This window comes from Gavialis gangeticus, unplaced genomic scaffold, assembly GCF_001723915.1.
Source record: "Gavialis gangeticus isolate Ggan-Ray unplaced genomic scaffold, GavGan_comp1, whole genome shotgun sequence".
NCBI lineage: Eukaryota > Metazoa > Chordata > Crocodylia > Gavialidae > Gavialis > Gavialis gangeticus.
Window position 1 is genome coordinate 120,945,829 of NW_017729025.1, and position 19,682 is coordinate 120,965,510.

At 40.2% G+C, this 19,682-nt stretch overlaps 1 protein-coding gene across 1 annotated transcript in view; it reads left to right on the top strand.

Annotated features, from left to right (window-relative positions):
• Positions 1 to 19,682, top strand: part of BBOX1 (gamma-butyrobetaine hydroxylase 1) — a 93,469-nt gene that overhangs the window by 37,131 nt on the left and 36,656 nt on the right. The window contains exon 4 of the mRNA XM_019519490.1: positions 11,798 to 11,996. Coding sequence (XP_019375035.1) covers positions 11,798 to 11,996 — 199 coding nt within the window. The remainder of the gene's footprint in view (positions 1 to 11,797; positions 11,997 to 19,682) is intronic.

Consider the following 19,682-nt stretch of genomic DNA (forward strand, 5'->3'; position numbering starts at 1 on the left):
GCCCCACTCCCTCCCTCACCATGGGAGCCTTGATCTGCCCCGTGCCTCCCCCCCCGACACTTAAAAACAAGAAAAAATATAAAGGGGTACATGAGCTGAAACTTTGAGGCAGAAGGGGCACACTTGTTTAAAAAGTTGAAAACCCCTTGTCTAGTAAGATTGGTTCTCATGAGATAAGCTTGAAACACATTCTTGATTATTTTAGTAAAGCAATCTTGGCCAAAGGATGATGATGTTAAAATGCTGATAAACTCCCAATATTTACTGTTTAACAAGTGTCTGTGCGTGCAACAGTGAACAACTATATACTTCTTTTTATGATAGAAAATTAATTTGAGGAGGAAAATGGCTGCACAAATTTTTAAATGTAGGAGATTGGCTATAAAGAGCTTGTTCTCAAATGGTTTCTTCCTGTAACTGTGCCATATGGCAAAGCCCATTAACTATGTAGCATTTAAATAGCTTTTTATAAAAAAAAATTTAGTGTGCTACTGGCATGAATTGCAGTTCTATTTGTTTCAGAATCAAAGAGGAGCCAACAAGAAGTATAAAGATGGAGCATATCCTCAGCTGTTGTGAATTAATACAGTTCCACTGGAGCTAAACAGAGTTATGCCAGCTGAAGATTAGCCCCAATAGCTATTTTATTTTCTTATTTACCAACTGGTCCATTTAACACAGGGGTGGCCAAACTGCAGCACAAGTGCTAGAGGCAGCCTGTGTGTGTAGCACGTGACAGATCTGGGAGGAGAAGGGCAGCACAGTAACAGATAAAACAGGAAGCAGAGGGCAGAACAGGACATCAGGCAGGTAGCACCAAGTAAGAAACAGCACAACAGGCAAAGGAAGAAGACTGGAGTGGCACATCATGAAGGAAGGACTAATTTGTGACACAGCTGCCTAAAAGTTTGGCCCCCATTGAGTTAACTTAGAATTTCCAAATATTCAATATACTTAAATCAAGTTCTTGGACCTCCCTGGTTTTACAGCACTGTAACTTCAGTGACTTCCGTGCAATGTCTTGTAACTTGCATTAGTGTGAGCAAGGGAGAGGAAAAGTCCAGCAGCATCCTGGCTCAGCATAGATACAATCTGTGGTGATTTTAGCTGCCAAAATCTTATCAATCTCTATTGAGCATGTGCACACTGAGACTTTTCAGTGGCCAAAATTTATAGCTTGGCCAAATTTGGGCAGTTTCAGAAGAACAATAAAAGTGAATCCTCTGACAAATTTAATGCCCTAGCTGCAAAGAATGGAGGAATTAGACTTCTCAGTAGCTACCATATGTCGTACAGGAAATTTAACACAGCAAAATTACGTATTTTTCAACAGATCCCATTTTCAAAAATATCTAAACCCTTTTTTGCTGACGCCTTCGCACAAAAAATTAGCTTCTGACAAATATCACCATTTTTCCATACAATTGGCTAAAATTTCCACACAAATGGCTAAAATTTGGCAAGTTATAAATAAATGAAAGCAGATTCTTATAATGGGAACTGGTGGGAAACCTTAACTCTAAACATAGCTACCTGCTCTCACTGTAATGAGAAAATGTTAATGTTTTTGGACAGGAGAAAGCAACAGTACTGGCCAAAGGATATGGAAGTATTGTGAACACTTCCTCAGAGCTCTGCCAGAAGTTTTAAATGAAACACAAGTTAATGTAACATCTTCCATATGCCTGAAGTACATTTTTAGTGCCATATGTAATCTAATTATGGAAAGATAAAGGGGGTGTTTTTAAGGGCTGCCTTAATGACTATCTCCATTGCAATGTTAGAGATAGCTGCTCAGATTACATCCTTTTCCTGACACACAATTCTTGCAAGTTATTTTAAACATAGCTGTATTTCTCTCCCCATTCCATGAACTGGATTTTCAGAAGTGCTTAGCACTGGCCTTTTTCCCGTCAAAAAGGGAGTTTTACCAATAAGAGCACATTTAAGTCAACACTGAGCATGTTTTGAAAATCCCAGTGTATATATTGTGGATTGAATTCTAACTGTAAGCCAAATAAAGTATTCTGTTTCTGTGTGAGACTGACATTAAATAACCACGGAGCAATTTCCCAATGAAAAAGTCACAAATAATAGAGTCCTTCAACAGTATGTTAGAATAAACTTATTGCCAGCCGGCATGAGTCTCTTGTATAACGTAATGTTCGCTGCTTCTAAAATGGTAGGAAAAGAGGCAGAGCTCATCTCTACTTTCTCCACCTGCCCATAGAGTGAACTATTTATAATGTAGGACATATACTGCATCCTCTGTAAATGGTGCAGAATTTACGGTGTGCAAGTTGGGTATGTGAATGTGCCGCTTTAGGGTACTACCCCTTATTGTAGTGAGAAGCCAAACAGTACAAACAGTACAGCCTTGCAGAAAGGTCTCCATCTATGGTTGAACTAAAGAATAGTTCAGGTAATTTCTGAAACATATTTTAAATTCCCTAGATTTCCAGTTGGCTTTAAATCCTCTCAAACTAGAAGAGCTACTCCTTACTTAAAATTAAAGAGAGTTCAAAAATATATACATATTACTACCTGTTATAAACAACAAATGCCACATCTTACTTTAGGCTTGGAAATCTTGAAACCATTACTAGTACTTCATCTGCATTTAAAAATATATTCCATTGATTGTAACTGTTGAACCAAGTAATTGGTTATTTGTTATGTTAACAATTGTATTGAAGCTTTGCCCAGAGTGTTTTCTTTTTTCCTCAAACAGCTCAACAGGCTATTCTGCATTGCATAATCTAATTGATTGGTATCAGACATAACTGTACAGACATTAAAATGTAATTCACTTTTTAAAGATAGATCTGAAACGAAATGCAAATTATTCATACAGATTAATAATTAGATGAATAATTAATATTAATACAGATTAATATTGAGACACAGCTTCAATAATTACCATTACACATCCCAGTTAAACTTGTGTCTTTTTTGAGAGTGCCAAAAGGGGACTCAGGAAAGGAACATATTGGCAAGACTGGTGGAATATATAGATGTATATAATAATGTACTGCTTTGTAAGTACATTGCCAGTAAATCTATTACCAGTGTTGGCTAATTTGTACTGCTGATGTTGCATATGAACTTGTAAACTATTGTTGGGTAATTGTTATATTGAACCAAAAACTGTTTTCCAGATAATAGAAAAACCATGTAAGGCTCAAGCCTAAAGTCATTTTTTCTCCCAGATCTTCTTTTGATGAAGTTTCATGCTACTATCTGGGTCCTTCATCCACTTTCACAGGCCCTGTTAGCAGACTATGTTTTCCCTTATTGTGACTATTTAGGACAAAGTTGGCATGTACTGATCTATGACTTATAGTTTAGTAAAGCTATAGTCAGCTTCTACTATCAACTTTCCCATCATCTTTCCTTCCTATTAATAGACTCATACATCCTTAGTCAGAAACGGTCTGTCTTGGGAGTTTCCTGCTGAGACATACTGCAAAGCTGTTTCTAGTTATTTCCTCTGAAGAGCTCTGTTTATTTGTGGTGCACCACATGAATTCTACAGGAGGATTTGTGAAGTAGCATCATAGAAGCAGTGTCCCTCTTCTTCAGATGTCAGTTAGATGCTTTATGTATCCTTCCAACTCATGGACCAGAATCTTCTAGTAATGAATGTTCAGCCAACCAAAACATTGTTCCTACTTCTGCAAGTAACCTCCAGTGAAAATTTTTTGTGTCAGCTGACAGTTCTGATAACTCTGAAACAAGAGAAAAAGAAGAAAATAGTGTCACCCATGAGCAGCTCCATCTGTGACTATGTGTTTGAGTACTAAGAATTTGATGCACTTATTCCCAGAATACAGAAGAATGAGGTTCTTAATGATTCAGTCAGTCAATGACAGTGTTCATCTTTTGCTTGTGAATGGTTGGCCAGTACCAAAAAAAAGTCATAAAGAGTTTTCTTTAGATAATCATAAAATAATATATTCAGCTTTCAATTTTCATCCAATTCCAGATGCAGTTCTGGGTACCCAACAAGTGATATTTCCAAGCTTTTCTCCACATCCAGGAGAACAAAATCTTCCTTTGTTTATCAAGGAAAACAAATTTCTCATACGCATTTGTCTCCAGGAGCTGGGACTTACAGTAGAACAACATATGTTGCAGAAGTCACAATAAGTATCACGAGAATCAGCAACGCTATAAGCTAGCCAGAAGACAGTTGTCAAACAGCATGTCAGTACCCTGTCTTCAAGTAGATGGGGGGAAGCTTTCAGATGGAGACTTCAACTGATTCAGCTTGTTGCTCTGAGTTGTTTCAATCCAGATAGCTTGATTTAACTAGGCATGGTGTGAAACTGTCACATCATGTGAAAAGTTACCAAATGAGGACAGCCTAAAAATTTGGACTAAAGTAAGATCAAAAGATTGATAAAGAAATTTAGTGTCAAATTATTAAAATACTGGCAAGTTGTTTTGGGAAAGTGTTTGGATCTGATCAGTCTACACAGAATAGAAAACATTTCCACACAAGTTTAAATGGACAGGCTCTATTCATCCTGTAATGGGAAAGGGTTTTTTGTTGTTTGGTTGGTTTTTTTATTTGCAGAGTTTCTTCAGAAAAAGGACTCTGTGATGAAAAAACAGCTCCAACAAAATATGTGGAAGGAACTCTGTGCTTATTACCTGGGCAAAAACACTTCCAACAAATTTGAGGAATGTGATTAAAACAGAAATGATTCTTTCTTGAAAGCGTCCTATTATTATTCTGTTATACTGTATTGAACCCAAGGTGGCAAAAAAGAACAGATGATAACAATTGTTAAGATTTGTTTCTTCAGAAGAAACAGAAGAGGCACAAGGAGGTTGTTTTACGTTCAAAGAACATTCCAATGGAGTTTTGAAGATGGCAGATGTTATGGGGGCTGGAACGACAAAAGCTCTCCTGGAGCACTTAAAAAATGGGAGGCTCAGTGATCTGAGAAGTCAAGATTACAACAATGCAGCAGATATGAAAGGCAAACCCAACCGGATTTAAGGACAATAATTGGGATCTTAATTAGAGAGTGTGTTGGGGCTTTTTTCTATGTGATGTACACCTTTTGATGCTGGAAATTGTTGTACTGCATTTATGGTATTTTTCATAAAGTTCAAAGGGTTTATACTCTCTTGCAGCCCGTGATATAACGTACAAACACATGACCAATCTATTTCCGAAAACCTTACGCGAAACAAAATGAGAAAACTGAAGCGATGCACTCCACAAATTTCAGTGCAACAGTTCAGAAGTCGGTTGTGATTTAGTTTCATTTGCCAGCGATTCAAACCTATAGAGCTCTACAAATATAAAACTTGAAGTGATGTTGAAATGCTGGCTTTCAAAATCTGCAGTTACTACACATTCCTGCCCAGTGTGATACTTCGGCATGATATACTTTATGAAGTCAACCCCACAAACAAAGTGCTTCAAGAAGTTGGAATGAAAATGGAGCAATCTGTGCATCGGCTACATGCCTGAAAGGAATTTATTGTAAAATACTGTTCTGATAAGGGATTTCCAAGCATCCTCATTCATGTTAAGGAACTAATTAGTAAGCTGGAAATCAAAGCTGACTCCCACAAGAAAAACAGCTGAAAGTAGGAACTAAAAAGATAATGCTTGATTATGAGGCAAGAGATGAACCATTAGCCAATTCAAAAAAGAACAATAAAGTAAAGGGGAATGGATTTCTTTATGTTTCTCACACTGTCATACAATGACTGAAAGAACAATTTTCACATCCTGAGGAGCATCATAAACTGTTTGACTTTTTGCATGTTCCTGAAATATCAAAGAATTACAACAGCAATGCCATAATTTAAGCAGAGCCCCGGAAGATGATGAAAAGAGATCTTTTGACATAAAGACCTTAGATCTATGCAGTACAGATCAATTCACACTGAAGTGCTTGTACAAAATTAAGCTTTTGTCCTTTTTTTTCTATATATGTCTATCACTTCTAGGATTCCATTAATCTTTATAGTATCTATCAAAAAAGGAAAACAGTTTTTCAAAATATAATCTTATATTGCATTCTATGATGACTCGGTCTCACTTTTTAAATTTTTTAAAATTTTATTTAAAAGCTAAATTGTGGAAATCATTAATCTGAAAGGTACCATCCACACTTTCAAGTATATTAAAACTCGATGCATGGAATCTAGTAAAGATGCTAGTCATGAAGGTTTGTGTAACAAAAAAGGCTTTAAAGGATTGGTTGTTACATGTTTTGATTTTCAATTTCTTCACCTTTACCTACATTATGATCAATAAAATGGGAGTGATTAATCTAATTTTCATAATATTTTACTGAGGATTTTGGAATTTACTAAAGAAAGATGGCACAAAGTACTCCTGACTGCCCTCAAAAATAGGCTAAAGCCAGCACAAATTGTCTACACTAGAAAAGGTCCATTTTTTAAAATACAAATTCAGCCAAGCACTTCTGGTAGAAGCATGCAAGCAACAACCTGGACAAAGCAAATAGTTGCTATAACGGACAGAAACACAAAGCCAAAAACTGACATGCTTACTATTGCATGGAAATGTTTCTCTTTTCTTTGTTACCTTTTATTAGCCAGAATTTAGTAAGTTGTCTATAATGGACACTGATAGAAAACAGTGGGAACTTACTAATCATTATACCCCCTAGCTTTTCTTGCCAATAAAGAAGATACTACACTAGAAGTCCAGGAGGGGAAAACTACATTACTTCCAGTCACAGATACCTAAAAAATGATGAGTCAGTCCCTCCAAAACCATGTGGATTTTAAATAATAATTAATGTTGGATTTTTTTTTTTTTTTAATTTTGGGTACCCACAAGTGATATTTTCAAGCTTATCTCCACATCTAGGAGAACCAAAACTTCCTTTATCAGGGAAAACTGAAATCTCTCATAAGCATTTGTCTTCAGGAGCTGGGACTTACAGTAGAGCATCAATTGTTGCAAAAGTCACAATAAGAATCATGAGAATCAGCAACAGTATAAACTAGACAGAAGACAGTTAGTTGTCAGACAGTATGTCAGTACCCTGTCTTCAAACAGATGAATGGATAGATTGAAACTGAGCTCTGTACAAAGCTTATAACTTCTCTGTCCTTGGAAGGAGCTCTGATCTTGAGACCCAATTTCTCACACTTCTCTTATGCCCTTATGTAGTAGTGAGTAGAGGGAAATGAACCAGAGCATCTTTCCCAGCACACCTGTTTCTTATAAGAAGTTGTTTCCAAAGAGCATAACCCAACCCAAGATTCAAATATGCTAAGAGGGTAAGGAAGGGAGTCTTAACTCTTCACTGGGCATGTCTACATGAGAGGCTTTACTGCACAGCAAACTAATTTGCTGCACAATAAAGTGTCATTGTCTACATGTGCACAGCAATTAGGGTGCAGTAGACTAATTTACTGCACTGCCAGCTAGTCGTATCAGATACAAGTGGTATCCAGCAGTGCAGTAAATTATTGCATCTAAACACACATGTAGATGGTAATTGAGCCGGAATATATTCAATCACATTAATTTCAGGTGTAATGATTGATTAGGACCCATTTCTACAGTGATTAAAGCAAGTGATTGACTAGCTAGTCATCCTTCAATAAAAGAGAGTTATGTATAAAGTGTCTATATTTTGAATTTGACCTTCTTCCTTCACTCTGCCTGTTGCTAGTCATATAAGATCACTCACTTTTGAAATGGTCTGCATTTTCTTGTAGGCACAGGCAGCATGCAGAATATGCTACAGGAATTTAAACAATAAGTAATGCTATTATAAGAGATTCAGATAGATAGAAAAACATGCATCTTTCCTTCTTTGCTTTGTGGTGGATGGTTATGTAATTAAGGATGTTGATGCTTATTTTAGAATCAGTTTAAGGCATGGGCAACTGGTGCCACCTTAGTCGGGGGGTGGGGAGGGCATGTGCCATCCCAGCGACCAGTAAGCAACTGGGAGGGGGGGTCCAATCTTGCTGACAGAGGGGGCTCCCAGAAGTGGCTGCAGCACTACATCCAGTGCTCCCACTCCCTGGCTGGTGCTCACCTGCCCCCTCCTCCCCCCCTCCCATTGCCTAAGCAGGAAGTGCAGCCTGTCAGGGGGTACACATACACCCCCATGCACCCCCTATGTGTTGCCACCGGTTTAAGGAGTCATCTGTTTCCAAAAAACTCTGAGTTATACATACATACTTACAAAACAAAATTCTTGAGAATGTTTTGAGAATTACTTTTGAATTTTACTTCTTAACACACAAATAATTTGTAGTTTTCCCCCAGCAGGTGCAGTAGTCTCCTTTCATGGATATCAAAGAATCAGTTGGCTGCATTCCTTTCCTGAACACTCTCTGAAAGGGAATGCTTCTTCAGCTATACAAGTCAAATATCTGTTCTAACTCAGGCACTGTGCTTTACATATCTTATTTGGAGTAGGACGTGACGAAGAGTGCAATAAGTCTGATTCATTGCATGATGCCCTGTGCAAAGGCCTATAATAGGGGTTGTCAACTGGGGGTACACATACCCCTGGGAGTACTTGGACCAGTCCTAGGGGGTACACGTGTGGGTGGGGATGGAGTGCCTCCACCTCCCAGGAGCATGGCTGGGGCAGGGTGAGGGTAGTGGCGCCCCTCTGCAGGGTGAGGAAGCTTGCATGTGGCAGTGGCCACCGCCACACAGCAGCCCACTGAGCTTTTCTTCCCCACAGAGGCATGCTGCTGCCCTCACCGCAGCCCAGTGAGCTTCCCTGCCCCACCCCAGCCCTGCTCCTGGGAGGCGGCGGTGCTCCGTCCCTGCCCGCCTATGCGATGTTCCCACCCAGCGTCCAGCTGCGTGCCACTCCCCTCCCCTCCCACTCAGCCTCCGGGCACCAGGGGTACTTAGACTAAAAAAGGTTGAAAACCCCTGGCCTATAATATTTGCAGTTCTTCACATAGGAAGTGTTCTGTTGGAAAGATGTAGAAATTAGTTACAAAAGGCGTTGGTACAAAGTATGACTGGTATATTCCCTACCATACACCAGTTCACAAATTAAGTTGCCTACAGGATGCGAAGAACAGAGTAAAGTAGTGGGGCCATGGCCTATTCCTTACCATGCACCAGTTCATAAATTGAGCTGGCTACAGTGCGGGAGGAGCAGGGTAAAAAAAATAGTGCAGCTTGGACCATTCTTTCCATGCTGGGCTTCCACAAGGCACAATCTCTCCAGGAGTTTCCCTACTACTGTGCAATGGCGTACTGTCCTTTGCTCAAGTTGGCAATGAAATGGTACAATTTGCCTGTAAAGGGAAACGTTTTTACAGTACTCATCAGGGGATCTGCACTGTTAAGAGAAACAGAATTTTGTTCCACATCTGGTCCTTGACTCATATATATATTTTATACTACATCAGAACTGCTGAAAAAAACTCCAAAGTGAGAGAAGCACTATATTTTTTAATCACTGTGCTCACATGTTCTAGGAAGAGGGATGGGAGGGTTGTCTGTAATAAAAAACAAAACAAAACTGGACTTCATGGTGTTGGAATGCCAGGAATTGAACTTCTATATTGAGTTGGGAAAAGACTAAATGAAATCAAGAAGGAGAAGAAGATGAGAGGTCAGTTATAGGAATGTGTGAAGCATGGCTCTACAAATCTAAGGGAAGTCCATCAGCTTTTTCACATGTCTGGTCTGTATCATTCCTATTTGCTCTCATTGCTGGAAAACCATGACATGGCAAATTAGAACAAAAATGTTTTTCTAGATGAAAATTAAGTATTGGAAACACAGGTACTGTAAAAAGCCCCGTGTTCAAAATTCTGGGAGGAGAAAAAATCTCTCATTCAGGTTCCTATCTCAGACGTAGTTCCTTGTGACCATAGAGATCAAGGAGAAGAAGACGGAGAGGTAGAAAAAAAGGAAATAAAAGAAAAGAGAATTAAGGGGATACTCGCCATGTTTACATATTTTTTCCTTAATAATGGTTCAGATTCTAGCTGCTCTTGCACATGGGCACATGAAGGGATGAAAGGAGTCTTTCTACCCACAACTGCACTCCTGTGTAGAAGCTGCCAGAATCTAGTTTTTCATTCTTGCCAAGTTCAGGGCACCAGGGAATCATAGCAGTACCAATGAGGCAAAACACCCCAGAACTGGTATAAAGTCTTGTTCGTGTCTCGGGATCTGGACTGGCCAGTTGTCCAAGATTGGTGCTATAGGATTTCCAAGTTGCATTCCTTTTTGTGCTTGATCCTGAACCCGTTAAAATCAATAATAAAATTTGTATTGATTTCAGCAGTATGGGAAATGCTTCAAATACTATGGTAATCACCACTTCAATATGTCCTCCCTGTGCCTCCCTGGAGATGCAGCTTGTGCCTTTGACCCCTGCAAACAAGAAATGCTATACAGGCAGTGCATCTCTGTATCTAACCGTATTTTCTCAGTTGTGGTTTCAAACACCACAATCCAGACCAACATTTGATATTCTATCATTTTCTTAAATTGAAAACAATTTTTTAAAGTTTCCCATGATGTAAAGATGACCTAGATATTTTATATTATGCAAGGCCTTGTCTCCTGTGAATTACATACTCCCTTCAATATTTGTGGAAAATCTGCCCAAGTACAATAATAATAATTCTTACTTTCTTTTCCCACTATAAGTTTACATCTGTTTTTTTTCTAACTCTACGAACTAGCTTAAGAACATATTGTCTGACAGCGGAATACATTCTTCCTTGGAGAAGTCCGAAGAAAAGAAAGAACAAAGGAAAATAGAGAGAAAAAGTGTGTTTCTTTCTAGTCACAGTCCATGAAGTTACTTTAATTCATCTTCAACGCAAATCTCCCATGGGACCAATATCTCTCTCTGTATTTGAAGACTTATCTGTTCCTGAACTCCCCAATTCAAACAAAATGTGGTTACTCTAAGCCTCATTATGGGATAAAGGAAGCAATATTGTTAAAACTAAAATCAACAACCATTACTAAGCTGTTGGACTGGAATATAAGTTTAAAGATCTGGCATCTGTAGAAAGTCATTGCTCCACTGTTGTGCCCAGTTTGGACAGACTGTGTCCATTCTCAGTGGGCTGCCTGAAACTTTCCACACAGGAAAAAAGAAGTGGAAGCAAGGTAGTGTTTGTTCAATGGTTGCATATGGTATAGCACTCTATTCTGTAACTGGATACTGTACCTGTTATGTGTTAATCATGAGATTTCTTTGTTTTGTAGATTTTTTTTTACCAAATTTAATTAAATTATTCTGTTTATAACACGATACATTAAACCATTTATTTTTCCTGCATTCCTTATGTAAGCTGTGAGCTTTTCACAGAAAGGATTCTCTTTTAGTCTGGATCCACAGCATAGTTAAAGCAGTGGGGTAGCAATCCTGACAGGGGTCTCTAGACCCTACTTTAATAAAAATAAGAAATAGAAGTTTTAGCAAAGCACGAAAGAAACAAAAAGTAAAGTAAATCTGAGTTTTCATTTCTATAGTCTACATGTGGAGGGACAGACATACACATTTCTGATTTATGTTTTGCAGTGCAGTATCCACTTCAAATTGTATCATTTCAAATGTAATTTGCTATTCAGTCATGTGTTGTATTTCACTACTACAGGACACCTTTTTGTGCCTTCTAGATATCAAAAGCTCAGCTATCTAGCCATACAGATCTGATTGTAGCCTCGGGGCCATATTCAGAAACAGACAAACATACAAGAAGCTTTAATACTGTAAAGGCGCCCTGAGCTTTAACACAGAAGGAGCTAAATGCTTATTTCAATATTTCTTTTGTCTTTCAGAACATGAATATTGGGGCTCAGATCTGCAATTCCCGGAGATGTCTTTTGAAGATGTTTTAAGCAGTGATGAAAGTGCCTACACATGGCTGTCAACCCTTAAGAAAGTTGGGATTGTAATGTTAACCAGAGCTGCCACTAGACCAGGAGAGTTAGTTAAACTTGGCAAAAGGATTGGTTTCCTGCGGCTCACATTTTATGGGTGAGTTCATTTTTCAGGTGTCCCAGCTTTGGGCATTTAGAAGCATACCTTTTAGTTTTCGGACATGCCGGAGATCCACCCCTTCAAAGCACACTAGATTAATTGGAGCTGATGCGCACCACGCTGAGCCGCTTGCAGTTGTATAAGCAGCGAAATGCATGTTAGTGTGGAGAAAATGCCAGTGGGGCATTTTTGAACTAAAGCGCCTCTGAAGTGTCGTAGTTCAAAAGCATACCACCACCATTTTCTTTGTGCTGACTGGCATTTTGCCACTTATACTACTGCAAGTGTTGCAGTGCCGGGTGCTGTTCAAAGCACCCAGTGCTGTGGTGCTTGCCCATGTAAAAATGCACTTTGTTGGCTACACCTTCAGAGTGTAGGACCTTTCTTGGGGATTAATCAGTTTTAATTTTTTTTCTTGGCTTCACACTAGAAAAATGTGGTATCACATAAGACCATATATGTGGATTGCTTTGCTGTGAGAGGCAAATATGTATGACAAATAGCAGAATACCTCAGAGCAAATGACTAATAGCAAAATACCTCAGAGTAAACCATAATGGTAACAGTTATGTAATAAAACAAATATAACAGAAATTAAAACAAATATAAACATATACAGATTTACAATAGCAAGCAAAACACTTATCTATACCACAGACTACACGCTTGAACAGAAACCTGATGCAAACACTTCTAAAGTGCCTGCATCTGCATCCAAACTTTGGTTATGTCCATACCATGTCCACAGTAATGCTGAGACTGATCAGCTTTCAGTGAGGTGATTTTCTTTCATATCAATAGAGAGATGTAATAAGTACAAATGTCGCTGCCATTAAATGAGAGTCTACTGTAAAGTTTCACAGCCATGCCAAATCTGCAAAAAATATGGATTCCAATGTGAATATATAAAAGGCATTTTCCAAGCTGACTAGATTACTTAGTTGTAAACCTCTTTCATAAGTGGCCCACAATAAGACTCTCTTCCTATTTAAACACAGCCACCTCTCATTTAGTTAGATGGAAAGAGTAGGGCAATATATGTTTGCAACCCCTGCATTAAGAACTCCTGAAGTAGTGAAAGTTCATGTGAGTGCAGACTCAGTGGTTACAGCCCTGATTGGGTACAGTCTATTTCTATCACACATATAAGGTAAATGTTTTACTGTACACCCATTCTCCAACCACCCTTTGGCAACAAAAAACAACTGCTTAGAAAGCTTTCTATAAACCCCCAAATCCAGGGTAAATTTCACCCTGCTAAGACAAACAAAAATACTAGTCACATCTACATGTGCAATTAATGTGACTAAATAAACTCTGGCACAATTTGAACCTGAGTAAACTAATCCAGACATTACTGTCTACACATGAATTTAAGCACAGTAATTTACTGTGCCATTGGATAGTACTTGTGTCTGATGGGACTGTCTGACAGCTCAGCCAATTAGTCTACACACACGGAAATGGGGACGCTTTACTATGAAGCAGATTAGTCTACTGGGCAGTAAAATACACATGTAGACATGCCCACTGTGTTTCTTTTGCAGATTTGTTCTTCCAAATTACAGTCAGCCCAAAGGGCCCGATTCACTAAGAAGCAAAAGTATGTGCCTAATTTGAAACATGTAAGTTCTTCCTTGAGCTTCAAAAACTGGGAACCTAAATTTCTTTCTTCCTTATCATGTGGTAGAAAAATTAATAAAGAAAAAGTTATTAACAGATGTCTTCCTATACATCATGCACACACACATCCTGGAAATAACTTTTATAATATACATCAGAAATCCTCTTTCCTCATTTAAATGCTACCATCTGTATTTTTGCTAATTTTTTTTTGCCTTTTATATAGCATACAATGATGACTGCTTAGCCACTGAAACCATGATATCCAGGGACTCCCAGCAAAAGAAATCTTTAGTTTTTTTTCCTTGGTTCCAATAATAAAAAATGATAGCTAAACACCCCTTCTTTATTTCAAACACCACCATTCTTAAGTTACAATGTGGGCAACAACAAATATCTCCTCCACTGAAAAAGAATTAAATAAACAGAAGAAAAAAAGAATTCAAACCTTGGCTGGAAAGACCACATTCCTTCCAGATTAGAACACACAAGTGAAACTTGACTTCCTTTTAATAACGTTTATGTATGAGGCCACAAACAAGTCATGTTGGCATATGCAGTGCTGGTGAGATTGATAAGCACAATATGTATGGGTGATAATAGGGAAAATATGTTTATCCACAATGTTAGCATATGACATGAGAAGGGAGAAGGTGCAGAAAGGATCTTTTCTTCTCATTTCTGGCTTCTTCTTAATGAAGGGTAAAATCCTGGGCTAAGTAAATAAATACCTAAGTAAAATTAAGTCTTTATTTACCAAACTAAAATAGCTCAGCCATGGGCTGTAGTGGAAAAATGAATTATTTGAAATATTACCATCTTTCAAGTTTATTGAAAAAGTTCTGAAAGGCAGAAAATTAGCCCTCCTGATCCAGTAGCTGATTTCTGGCACTGCACAAGTTCCTTCTGATTTAATTTCCATTCTGTCATTTTAATGCTGCTTCATGCCCACCCAGGTACTGGGCTCCAGTCCCCAAGCTAAACTTGGCTCTCAGTCTTACTGATGCATTAACATTGAAATCAGCAGGGTTGCATGAATGCAGCTGGGAAAATTGGACCCCAACAGAAAGCAGCAGTGCCAGTAACTGGGGAAAGCATCAGTGGAGTTCTATTGGCCCATTAAAACAAATTCAATCTTTATGCAACAGGAACTGGATTAAAAATCTATGGCACATACAGAATTCAATATTTTTCAAAAAAGTCAGTGCAAGTATCTTTGTGTTATTGGTTCAATATAAGAATGTATCTGATAACACTTTCTGATTACGTGATCTTTGACAAAGCACGCATATTACTCCAATCATCAGCACTACCTGCTGGTCCAGAAGAAGAATTGCTGCTGTTGTGAATCAGCTATTGGCATGCTCTTGCTAAACCTACTCTAGGAAAATTTACTGGTTAACAGGAGGCCTAAAATGGAAACTAAATAACCAGGCCAACATTCACCTAAATCTTTTTCTATTATGTTTGTCTCCATTAAAAGTCTGTCAATTTCCTTAAATAACACAATAATGTGAACACAATAGGCAACTACTTTAAACATGTAAAAAGATCCTGTTTCCCTGGTCAAATAAAATCACCAGTGATCAAACTTAAAAAGTATCTTTCATTTTAGAAGATTCTAGTGTTATAAGAGAGATTTGGTTCTTTGTATTTAAAATGGGGGAGATTGCCAGAAAAAGAAATCCCTCCAAAACCTGCAGGAACTTCTTGGACACATCATCCAGAGGCATGCATTTCCAGGGGCACAAAAACCAGTGGCACTCATTTGTGGCACTGCTTTGGGTCCCCAGACACACCCCTGCACGTGCACTCTGGCATGTGCCAAATTGTCCTGGGTGGGGTAGAGGAGGCTGGGGTCAGCACCTGTGCTAGCCCCAGCAGCATTACCTGAGGGCCTGGGTGCCTTCTGAGGCAGTAACACTGCCAATCCGGCTGTACAGAGTCTAGCCAGCAGCCAGAGTGTGGCTCTGGAGGGCCAGGCTCCATTTCTGGTAGCATAAGCTACGGCTATGTGAACCGCACCAGTTTTTGTGGCTTTTTTTTTTTTAATACTGGACATCCTGGTATCAGATTGTGACACTGCACTGCACACAATTGTATGTTCACTGCATGTGATTTGCAGCTCCTCAAACAGGTTTGAGGTGCTGCAAACTGCACGTGCGCTCATCTAGACATGCCCCTAAGTGCATCCTCTGTACATAAGATTCTGACTATCAGTCTTTCTGAAAGTCAAAACAGTGTCCGACTAAAATGTAAGAGATTAGTACAATTTGCAATTCATTAATTGTAGCATGTGCCAGGGGCCTTAGTCCCACCCACTCATACCTGCTTCCTGTATATTTGGACCTGCATATTGGTAGAGTATACTGCATTCAGGGCCTTTCAGGTTGCATACTCTGCAGATCTGTGATCCTGGAAACATGCAAAGTGGGTGAAATGGGCAGGGAAGCAATATATACAAATCCTTAGCAATAAATAGAGTAAACTGTGTCTATTAGATCAGTGTAATTTTCAATTCCTTCATTAAGCACGCTTATTAGGATAAACACGTAAGGAAAAAATATCTAGAAAAGTTTATTAAGGACTTTAGTAATGTAACTTTTCAGCCTTTTTGTTGTGTTGTGACAGAAGACCTGCACCCACCAGAAACTACAAGCATCCCTCCTGCTACTCCCAATGGCTAGAGAGAGGCCACTGTTATAGACTGTACTGGACTAAGAATTGATTTAGCACCAGTTCATAGATTCATAGATTTTAAACCTGGAAGAGACCATTAGATCTTCTGCTAGATCCAAGAGTCATTTGGTTTTTGATGTTTCCTCCATATGAAGGTAAAGTTACAGTGTAGTCAAGTTACCTTTCACCTTTCTTTATTTAAAAACAAATTGAGCTTTTGAAGTTTTTCCCTGTTGTATATTTTGGGTGCAGACAGAAGTAACAATTTTCACCCAATTTGGCCTCTGAAAGTACTTTACAGCCATGACCTAACCTAAGTGCTTGGCTGCAGAACACTTCAAAAGGGCCCAGTCCCATGACAATCTGAACCCCCATTACATGAGTGTTCAAATGAAGGCACTCCAAAGCAAAGCACCTTCATTAACTTGTGTCTGCATGCACTGGGAGCAAAGTTAGTCTGATGTAGCCCAGACCTGCTCCCAACACTGTTTTCATAATGGGAAGGGGGCAAAAGAGCTTGTTCTGGGGTTTGCCCAGCTGGTGCTAGAGCATTTGGTGGGTGGATTGGAATACCCCCGTGAGGTTGTGGGGCTTCAAACTGCCCACCTCCAACTCCAGCGCAGGCTGGGAAAACCCCATAATGGACCTCCCTCCCCTGCCTTTTCCCCCTCCCATCCTGAGACAACACCAGGGACCAAAGGGATGGGAAAGAGGGGTTGGGTTAGAATCATAGGATTGTAGAACCGGAAGGGACCTGTAAGATTATCAAGTCCAGTCCCCTGCTGTGGGCAGGGAGTTATTGGACTTAGACAAGTTCAGCAAGGTGTCTGTCCAGCCTCTTCTTTGAACACCTCCCATGATGGTGACTGTACCACCTATGGTGGGAGTGTGTTCCAGATTCTAGTGACCCTTGTTACTTAAATTGCCAATTGCTTAAATTATGAGCAAGACTTTATAAAGGGGGATAAGGCAAGGTGCCGCGTTTATTGATTACATGAGTTAGACATTGAGGTTCAGACACACCATTCATACAAACACACACAAATCATAAACATCATTACACCAGATATAGTTACCAGCAATAGTTGCTCAATATTAGCCAGGGTGGCCAACCCGGGCTTATTGAGTAGATCAGTGGTCTCCAAACTTTTTTGATCACACACCCCTCTCTATATACATAGAAGTTCTAATATTTTCTTCCCGCACCCCAATGGATCGTCTTGCGCACCCCCTGGGGTGCGCACACCCCACTTCAGAGACCACTGGAGTAGATGATAATGATTTGAAGATAGCAGATTTGAAAATAACAGCTGGAGCAAGGTAAACAGATGCATCTGTGCTCCGATGAAACAGCAGTAGAGAAAGAGACTCACCCAACTTGGCATTTTCAAAGTCCCCTTTTATAGGGATTGGCATCCTTTGTTTCAGTGCTTTGGGGTTTTTCCATACCCAGCTTCTGTTTTTGCGATTGTTCTCCTTTTGTCTTCAGCTTATCTCAGTTTTGGAGTGTTTTTGCTGCCTATCTGGCAGGATGGGTGCATTCCTTCTCCTTGTTATCTTCTTTGTGTCCTAGGCCTAAAAGGGATTCTTCAGCCATTCTTTAATTAGTTTACTGACTGGTAACTTATATTGGGTGCCTTGTTGCTTACACAAACAGTTACATCTTCTCCCATCTCTATGCCATTCTCTCACCGTTCACCATTTTACACACACTCATACATAAAAGCTATGCAGAGTTTATTCACTTATGTGAAACAGAAGGATACAAAATAGAGTTTTCAAGTTGCTTACAGGACAGGACTAACATGGTTATATTTCACTATTATTACACTCTATGTTAACATCAGCTACATTAGTTCAGTTCATGCTACACCCTTACGGAGAAAAAGTTCTTCCTTATGTCTAGCCTGAATTTGCCCTGTACCAGCTTATGTCCATTTGTCCTTGTTGTCCCCTGAGGTGCCCTCCTGAAGAGTTGCTCCCCCAGATCTTTGTGTTCTCCCTTGATGTACTTGTAGGCAGCCATCAGGTCATCTCTCAACCTCCTCTTACTTAGGCTGAACAGGTCCAATTCTCTGAGTCTCTCCTCATATGGCTTATCTTCCATGCCTTTGACCATGTGGATGGCCCTTCTAGAGGACGAGGCTGCAGAGACACAGCCTCTCTCCCTACATCAGCTCCAAATTGGAGCTCAATCCCTGACCCTTCTGACCCAACAGCTAACATCTGTTGAGTTGGGAGGATTGGTCTAACTCATGGCACTTTCTGTAAAGCACCATGAGTTACACAGAGGAGCTGCACTTCTGCCTGCACCCTGCGTCTAGTCCTCAAATCATTTCTCTGTACCATATCCAATTTTTAACATCCTTTTTAAATGCAGCCCGCAGATCTTAATGCCTCAAAGGGCGCGTCCACACATGCAAGCATGTGCACTTGCAGCAGCTCAAATAGAAGTGGTGCAAATTTGAGCCAGGCCTTTTTGCCTTAGCGCATGTGCTCTGACATGCACTTTGTTGTGGAGCAAATTGTGCCACTTGGGGCAAAATAACCCTGCCTGGCGCCCCCCGGATCTGCAGCCAGGGGGAGCCAGAGCCCGGGGCTAGCACCTGTGCTGTCCCCAGCAGTATAAAAAGCTGCCCTGGCAAGTAGCTCAGAGCTACTCACTCTCAAGAGCTTGTGAGGCCCAGCCAATTGGTACCTAGGGATACTACCCCTTGTGCCAGCTGAACTGCTGAAGCAGCCCTGAGAGTTCCCTGCATCCTCTACCCACTGCAGCAGTCTGGCAGTGGGGGCTGCTGTCTGGATGTGACCTGTGCACCTGCACAGCCAGCAGCCAGTGGGCTGTGGCTGCAGGGTTGGCCTCTGTACAGCACTACTACCATGTGTGCCCCTACCCGACCATCGGGGCAGCTATCACCCGGAAGATGTTCTGGGTGTGGTGGCCTGCTTTGAACTGTTAAAACATGTCCTTCTGGCCCCATTTGGCCTGGAGGTCAACCACGTCCATCTGGGTCCAAGGTGCCAACTCTGAGCAGGCAGAGGACTGCCACTGGCCTCCCTAGCAGGAATTTCGGTGTTCCCTATTGGAAAACTGAAAAATCCCTGATTAAAAAAAAATCCCAAAGTCACTCTGTAAAATATCCCCAAATCCATGTTCCTCCACAAGCAAAACAAAAGACCACTACAAACAGAGAGAGAGAGAGAAAGTGAGAGAGAGAGACAGCAATAAGTTGGGCAATGTTTTATTGATATATCTACAGTGTTAAAGCCCTGGATGTTGGGGGGCTATAACCCCCAAACAGGGGCTACAGCCCCCCGACAAGAGCCAAATGGCCCCCACAGGAGCTACAGCCCCCCAACAGGGGCTACCACCCCCCTGCA